Source organism: Natrix helvetica, assembly GCF_964273705.1.
Source record: "Natrix helvetica genome assembly, chromosome: 9".
Classification (NCBI taxonomy): domain Eukaryota; kingdom Metazoa; phylum Chordata; class Lepidosauria; order Squamata; family Natricidae; genus Natrix; species Natrix helvetica.
The window spans coordinates 728,943-737,178 of record NC_138560.1 but is presented as its reverse complement, the minus strand read 5'-3'; the positions used below and the strand labels follow the sequence as shown (position 1 = coordinate 737,178).

Genomic DNA, 8,236 nt, shown 5'->3' with positions numbered 1-8,236 from the left:
GGGGACGCTCGGACCCACCACCTCCACCAGGGAAGCCAGCATCGGTAGATCTGTTTGGCCTCTCCGAAGGGCCCAGGAGAGACTGCAAAGCAAGCATGGGAAGTTGGCATGAGATACGCCTTGGCATCTGGCATATTTCCCTGAGCCACCGCGGCTGCCTTTGAAGCTGGGCATCCAGCTGGCCTCTTCCCTGCTGCGACCTTGGAGCTGGGCCTGCATTCCCTGGGCTGACCTTGAGCCGGCAATGCCCAGAGGGGTGCAGCTCTATAAAGCCATCCTCTGGCCCAAGGACCAGACACTCTGGCAAGATGAAGGCTTTGCTCAGCACCCTCCTCCTCCTCCCGCTGCTCTTCGCCACCGGCCAGGCCCAGTGCCCGGCCCCCACCGAGCTCAAGAACCCGAACCCCAACGGCACCAAGGTCTGTGCCCAGATGTACACGGATGACAGCCCCTACTACGACCTCTGCTGCAGCGGGAGCCTCCTGATGGCCTTGGCGGGCGAAGACCAGCCGTACATGCCCACGGCTTTCAACAACAAGGTCTCCTCGCTGGTGGTGGGCCAACGCTGCGAGCTGACCGTCTGGTACAGGAAGGGCAAGGGTGGCAACACGCGGAAATTCAAAGCCGGAGCCTACCCACGCCTGCAGGAGTTCAAGAGAGGCCTCTTCGGCGACTGGGACAACTCCATCTCCGCTTACTACTGCAAGTGCAACTGAGTCGGAGCCAAGGAGGGAGCCGCCACCGTCCTGCCCATCCTCGCTCAAGTGACCCCCAGAGGCCCCTCCCGCATCTCAAGGCCCCAGATCCTCTCTCCTGCCCGCCTCTCATAGCAACAGCGGCAGCGGCTCAACTTGGCAGCCCCCCGAGAGGCAGAAGTACGCGCAGCCCGGAACCGGCCCGGCCCTCCTGTGAACGGAGCACCCAGATAAGGCAGAGAGAGAAGTTGTCTCCCGCGGCCTCCGCAAGAGCGCCGGCAAGAGCCTTTGATCGGCTTCTCCGCCTCCCCTTTGAGCGCCGCAGGTTGGTCTCCTTGCGCGAAAGAGTCGTTTTTGTTCCAGCGGCCGCCTGAAGATCTTCCACGCAGCCCTTTGTTCTCCTCCCTCCCGCCTTCAAAGGCTGCTCTCTCCCCAAGACCCTCTAGGGGCAGGCGGCCCTCCCGTCCGGCTCGGCCTTTATGGTGGCGCCTCCGAAACCTCATTAAAAGCAAAGCAACGTGACTCTTAAAAACGTGTGGGGTGTTCTTGCAATTCAAGGTCAGCAGATGTGGGGGGGGGGCATTTTTAGTAGAGACCCGAGGGTAGGTAGGATGCTCTTTGCTCTGCAATCTCAGCCAAAATGGGGGACCACCAAATGTATCCATTGCCTTGGATGAAGCTGCCCCCTTGAGCACAGACAGGGCGGGGACACACAAACCTCGCACAGGAAAAAGCCATAAATTGGGGGGAGGGATTCCAGATGGAAGCTCTCAACCCATTTACTAGAAACCAGGGGAATCGGACACAGCGGCTGCTTGAATGGCAAGGTCACAAACCGAGTGATGCTTAAGGGCTGAGCCTCCCAGCTCTGTCCAATCTCACCAAGCAGTTAATGGGGATGCGGGTAGCGCAGAGAGCTGTGCATGGGTGGAGAGGGAGGGTCTCCCGGGGATCTTGCTGCTAGCTGGGCCTGCCTGAGTCGGCCCAATGGAGCCCAGCCCTCTTTCTGCCTGGAACTTCAAATGGGATCTCAAGGCAAATCAAAGAATCTTTTGCCTCCACTTTTAAACAGCATAAAGAAGATTCATCCTTGGGAGGGGGGTGTTCAGGTGATCCACCCCTTAGGCTCCCCTCCAGTCAAAGAACTCCTCCCCCAGTCTTGCAACCACCCACCTGGAACCATGCTGTCAGCTTTGCCAGGTAGTCCAGACAAAAGCCCCCCCCCCCCTGAACTAACCCTCCCAGTTCCCTTCTTTACTTGCAGATGTTTCATTACCCTACAAGGTAACATTATCCAAAACACTGGTGATATTATATGCCCACAACTGAAGCTCCAGCAGCTTTCCAGGTGGCCCGGCTCAGATGCCATGCCGGGGTCTGCCGAGCCTTCATGCCTGGGCCAGAGAGGAAGGCAGACCCCGGAGTGTCAGAGGGTCTCTCCCCCCGCCCTTTGAATGTGGGGAGAGCTCCCAATGACCCACTGGCTAGACTGGCCGGCTGCACACAATAGGAGGAAGGGTGGGTTAGTGAGCGGAGGAAGCCCCTCTGCAGTCAACTGGCGTTCCTTCTGCGTAGAAAACCGCCAAGGACTTCGTTCTCAAAGAAAAGGGGGATTAGCGCCAGTGCCATTTTCTCCTCGTCCCAGAGGAAATCAACAAGAAAGCGCTACGCTAATTACTAGTGACGGGGAGGCCTAAGAGACGCAGAATGCAAACACGTAAGGATTATGATTGCCAATTAATTAGGAAAATTACAGTCTTCCTCCTCCACCTCAGAGCTGGCAGGGCCAACAAGAGAGGCAATGACAAAGGGCCCAGAGCAGCTCCCTTTCCCCGGAGGAATTCCCGAATTCAGCCCTGGCAGGCCGAGATAACCTCCCTGGCCTGGAAGGTGCCTCTGTTCCTGGCTGGCCCAGAGATGCTTCATCCAAGGGGCTCCGTGCAGAAGCTCACACGAGGGGTCGTTCAACCCAAAAGGGCAGAACCAGAACCAGGAAGGATGCAGATGGCTGAATGCTCAGGGAAGGCAACGGCACCAAGGCAGAAATAGGTTCCCCAAATCAATGCAACTGATCACAATTGCATTTTGGCTGAAGAACCTGATCATCGGGGGGTGGGGCACCCACCCAGTCACATGACCACCTCCCCCCCAGTGTGAGGGACTGTGAATTGACCCCCCCTCCGTTCCAAAAGTTTGAGGGCCCCTGCTTTAAGAAGCCATTGGATTCTTCCCTCCACAAATACTTTGCCTGAACCGAACGAACTAAGCTGCATTTAGTTAGAAGCTCAGATGTTCCTTATTCAGGTTTTCTCAGTTCCTGTCTATTCAAGAGCTCAAGGAGCAACCCCTCCTCCCCGCTACAACAGCCCAGCGAGGTAGGCTGGCAGCTGGGAGGCCATGCAACCCCCGCAACCCTGCTTTGTCCGGTGGTGTGGAGGATGCTGCCCAGTCAGCTCCGGTGTTTCTTGCCCAGCCTCACCCTCCCGGCCGGGGCTGGAGTGACGCCGTCAGCCAGGAGGAGCTGCTGCCAGCGACCACCTCGCCCGTTGCCAGGCTCCTTTCGGGGCTCCTGCTAAAGGAGGAAGCCCGGGTCTTCTTGGCTTGTGGGGCGTTGAAGCAGAAGAGGGCTGGCTCAGACTGGTCAAGAGGCCCACTGGACGATGCCTCCACCCATGTATTCTCCACTTATGATGCTTATTCCACAGGTGATGAAATTTAAAATCCCTCCAGGAAGAGAAAGCCTGGGATTTTGCTGCTTCTGTAGCTTTTTCTTCAATGGGCCGGCAAGATTTTTTGTTAAATGAGGGCATGAAAGATGAAGCCCCCTCCTCTTCTTCTTTAAGGGTTGAAGGTCCCTGTTGAGCATCTCGCTCAAACCTAGTTTAGTTTTAGTGCTGTATTTGGGGGAGGGGGGGGGGAAGGCTCACAGCCACCACACTTTGACACAAAATCCAGACTTTTTATACAAGACCTAAACTTACTAGAATGGAACACAGCAGGTTTTTTCCCCAAAGCAATTTAAAAAAATCATTTCAACACAAATACCGTTGAATTACCAAAGGGGGAGAAAAAAAGAAAATAAAACCCAATATAAATAATTTCTTTTTAAAAAAGTAACAAAACCCCACAAAATGAATCAGTAGTCATCCTTGTAGAGAGGGGGAAACGTTTCTGCTCGAGGCCTCCAGTTATAAAATTCTTCAAGCAACTAGGAGATGGGGAAGGTGGGGAGGGGGCCTTCTAAGCCCCCCCTCCCAGCCTCCGGTTTAAAATTCCAGTCCTTTATTTCAGAAAAGGAAGGGAAAATGTAGTGTTGTGGCAAGGAGGGGTATGGAAGCAGAAGGGGGCAGAGGGTGGTCACCCCAGGAATCTCCCCCTCCCTGGATTGGCCGCTTCAACTGGGATCTTCAGTCTTCCTCCCTGCAGGGAAACCGATGCCATCCTTGGGGGGCTTCAAAAGGAAAGTAGATTTAAAAAGGGTGCCTGAAGAAAAGGCAGCAACCGGACCTCCCCAGCGGAGGAAAGGGAACGGTTGGCATGAAAAGGGGGCAGCCGAGCCCCCTGCAGACCCCTGGCAGGGCCAGAATACTGGGACAGGCCCTGGAGATGGAGGGGGAATCCGAGATAATATATCTGGACTGTCCTTAAGTCAGGAATGCTAGCACCAAAGACCCATTTAACACCCTTCAACTCCCTGGGGGGGCTGACTGGAGCCCCCCTGCCAGAAAAGCCAGGCTGGGAGCCGGCCAGAGGATGGGGGGCAGAGAGGAAGCAGGCGAGGCCGGAGTCAGGCAGGGAGGGGCCTTTCTAACCACGCCAGCTGGCTCCAGAGGTGCTCTGGCTGGAGAAGTGGGGCACACACACACACACACACACATTCCCACATGCAACTGGGGGGATGCATGCAGTGAGCCGAACCCACTTTGCAAAAAGAGGGCAAGGGGGGACGAGGGGCGGTTTCTGAAGGGCAGCAGGGCAAATCCTGGGCACCTGAGCGGAGGGTGGGAGGACCTTTGGGGACACCCACCTCAAAGGGGATGCAGGAGGGGCACCCGGGGGGACTCTACGTCCAGGCAGGCAAGAAACCCCCAAGCAGCTACGGAGAAGGAGAAGCAAACCCCTCCCCAACATTGTCTGCATGCAGAGAAGCATGCAAGGAAGAGCGGTGGTGGGAGGGGCAACGGCACCCCCTTTCCCCCCTCGAAACAGGGCCAGGCAACACAGCTCAGACCCCTAAGAGCCCCTCCCCCTCCTCAGCCAGGCCCAGAGTGGGCACTTTGGCCTTCCCTGCTGCCAGGCCTCCTTGCCAGGCTCCCAAGGTGCAAGGCCACCTGCTGAGGAGGGGGGCTGCATTTTGCACTCAGCTCTGGGGTGAAGGGACAGCCATACCCACCCCCCTTTTCGGTCAGCAGGGCCTGTTTCCGCCCAGAGCCTTCTCCTCTCCCAAGAGTCCCACAGGGCAGGACAGGTGGCAGGAAGGCCACGGTTCAGATCCACGTTGGAATGCCCCCCATCTGAGCCCGAGAGACTCTGCAGTGCCAGGAGTGCCACTCTCAGCCTCTCGGTGCCCATGACAAGCCTGGCTCTGAAGCACGGCCCCCTCTGGACCCTAGGCTGCCACTGTTGCCTCCCCAACTTTCAGGTCCTCTGGAGCCCCCTCTCACTACCGGAGATTTGGGACCCCCTAAAATACTGCAGCCCCTTCCTTCACGATGAGGAAGAGCATCCGGGCACAAGGGGGCTTCCTGTTTTGGTGACCCCCCACAGGGGCTGCCGGGTGGCTCTGCTCCCCCTCCGCTCTGAAGGAGGGGAGAGGGGCTTCTGTGGGGGGGGGGCAGCTCTCCCACCCCCGGGTGCCTTTGGCCAGGGCCCCACTTGCTCTGGGCCTCCCCGAGAGGGAAGAAAACCTTCCTGCAATGCCAAAGAGCCACTGCCTGCCCTTCCCCCGCCAGGATTTAGGAGACTGACAAGAGAAACGTTGCTGCCTTTCTTCAGCCCCAGTGCCCCCCCCCAAGCCCCTCCTCAATTCAGTAGTACAATGTGGTGCTGCAGAGCAGCCCTGCTAGAGGTGGGTCCAAGCGTCCATTCTGGGGCCAAGAGGAGTCCTTGAGGAAGGGTCCCGACGGCTGGCTGAACTCCTCCCGCCCACACTCACTGGGGGGACTCCCTCCCCAGGAAGCAGGGCTTGGAGGGGGTCCCAAAGCCCCCTCCTTGCGCGCAGGTCTCCCTGCTTGGTGGGACAGGCTGGAGATGATGGGTCTTTCCCCACCCGGCTCTTCATCTCATCCGGTTCTGCCGCATGAGGGGCACGATGCAGGAGGGGGCCCCGGCTTTGCCCACAAAGGGGTGCTTCAGGAGCTCGTTGGCCGTGGCTCTTTGGGCCGGGTCTCTGACCAGCAAGCGGTCCAGGAAGCCCTTCAAGGAAGGCGAGACCTGCAGGGAGAAAGAGCAGAGAGGCCTGAGCCAAGGGGGGGGGGGGCCTTGGGGAGCCTCCAGGAAGCCCCTTCCCCAACACCGGACTGACCCACTTTCTCTGCCCACGAATTGGGTGGCCTCATACCAGCTCCTGATCTAGAAACCGCCTGGCACAGGGCTGGGCAACTATGGCTGGTTCAGGAATTCTGGGAGTTAAAGCCCCCAGGTCATAAAGTCCCCATAGGTGTCCCGTCCCCCCCCCGAACCGGAAGGTGGATCTGACCTCAGTGAGCAGGAGGGACACAGCCAAGAGGGGGAGAGGCCGGCCGGTCAGGAGGCCAATTAAATGACCCGAACAACAGCTGGCAGCAGAAGCTACCCTTGGCTAATGCGTGATGCGCCCCAGCCACCAAGGACATGGTAATGGGGATGGGGAGCGGGCAGGGAACCCTCCAGAAGCCACCCTCTCACTCAGGGGGCCAGAGGGGGCCTTACCTTGTGCAGGTTTTTCAGTTTGGGGGGCAGGTTGTCTCGGATCATCTTCATGGCCTTCAGGGGGGGCTCATTGAAATAGGGAGGCTCCCCATCCACCATCTCGATCACCATCACCCCCAGGGACCAGATGTCCACCTGCAACCACAGAGCGGGGGGGGGGGGGTCAAGGGAGGACTGGCAGCTGAATCCCTCCAGTCTGGCTTATGGACCGTCTGGTCAACTTCATTGTCCAGGCATAGCGGAGGGAGGGAGGGAGGGAGGGAGGGAGGGAGGGAGGGAGGGGGCTCTCTTCTCTCTCAAGCAGCAAGAATTCTCTTTTTCAAATGGATTTTACAGCGTGCAGGTTGAGCAACTGAGGCAGAAATTAAAAAGAAGCCCATTGGTGAGAGAGAGACATTCAAGGACCCTCTTATCTGAAAGTCCACCTCCTCCACACCCCACTGACCAAAGGACCCAGCTGTGCCAAAGCTGCAGGGAGGTGGGAGTAGGAAGGAGGGCAGCCATGCAGAAACACTCAATGGATCTCAAGCTTTAGGATCTGAGAGAGAAACATTTTAGTCTCTGGCTCTTAAGATTTTCTGGGGAAACCGGCAGAATCTGGGGCTCCCCTCCAGAAATGGACCCCTAAGCCACGCCTAGCTTAGGGACTTAGGCGGGCGGGCGGGAGGGAGGGAGACAGAGGCAGAGCGACAGATAGAGCAGTAGGCGCAGAAGCCTCCCAGAGAGGAGGGGGTCTCTGTGGGGCCTCCCACCCTACTCACCTCTGGCCCGTAGGGCAACCGAGAGATGAGCTCCGGGGCCATCCAGTACGGGGTCCCTACCAGCGACTTGCGCCTGGGCACCTCCTTGTTGACTTGCGCACAGAATCCGAAGTCGGAGAGTTTGACCTGTAGGGAAGGCAGGGCGAGGGGGCAGTGAGGGTGGGGTCTCTGCAGACCCACTGAATGCCTGACTCCCAGAGCTTCAGAAACTTCCCCCCTCCCCCTAGGCTCTATTTCTTACATACTTCATTTAAAGATCAAGAGGAGAAAAACAAAAAAGCCGTAACACAGGAAGCCTTCCACTTCTTGTAAATGTGAAAACTGGTCACACATTTTTTCAATGCCCCTGTAACTTTGGATGGTCTCTAAATGAACTGTTGTAAGTCAAGGACAACAAATTGCTCTGTGTCTGTGTGTGTGCAAATAAATAAAAAATTGGTGTATGCAAATTCTACCCAAATGGAGTGAATTTCATCCCAACAGGCCGAGTGTGGATAATCTCCACTTCCTCCCCCCCCAGGAAGGGTTATTTTCCAGGCCTGGATAAAAGCAGGGGATTTTCTTCAGGAGGGAGACCAGCGATTCCTCCTCCTTAAGATGCAGCTTCAGCCTTTTGACCTTGGCAGCTGCTTCTTTAGCTTCATTTTGATTCCTGAGCCTCAAATACCTGCACACTATAGGCACACACACACACACACACACACACACACACGGACGGACGGAGCTTGGACTTTCGCTTCCCAACCTTAGACGGCTCAGCCATCAGGCCAATCTCCGCGCTATGAATGTTTCAGAGATTCTACAGCAGAGGTTTCCAACCGTGGCACTTTTAAGACCTCTGGACTTCAACTCCCAGATTTTCTGGCCGGG

At 57.1% G+C, this 8,236-nt stretch overlaps 2 protein-coding genes across 5 annotated transcripts in view; one reads left to right on the top strand and one right to left on the bottom strand.

Moving 5' to 3' along the window:
• The first annotated feature begins 285 nt into the window (after positions 1–285).
• Positions 286–1,227, top strand: SYCN (syncollin). The gene has a single exon (XM_081961484.1). It carries the CDS (start codon positions 309–311, stop codon positions 714–716), a length of 408 nt encoding a protein of 135 aa, XP_081817610.1. The 5' UTR covers positions 286–308; the 3' UTR covers positions 717–1,227.
• A 2,413-nt stretch (positions 1,228–3,640) lies between these two features.
• Positions 3,641–8,236, bottom strand: part of PAK4 (p21 (RAC1) activated kinase 4) — a 34,865-nt gene continuing 30,269 nt past the window's right edge. For all 4 annotated transcript variants that reach the window (XM_081962227.1, XM_081962230.1, XM_081962228.1 and 1 more), the window contains 3 exons: positions 7,367–7,492; positions 6,606–6,740; positions 3,641–6,128 (listed from right to left, as the gene is read on the bottom strand). In XM_081962227.1, coding sequence (XP_081818353.1) covers positions 5,973–6,128; positions 6,606–6,740; positions 7,367–7,492 — 417 coding nt within the window. In that variant the 3' untranslated portion in view covers positions 3,641–5,972. The remainder of the gene's footprint in view (positions 6,129–6,605; positions 6,741–7,366; positions 7,493–8,236) is intronic.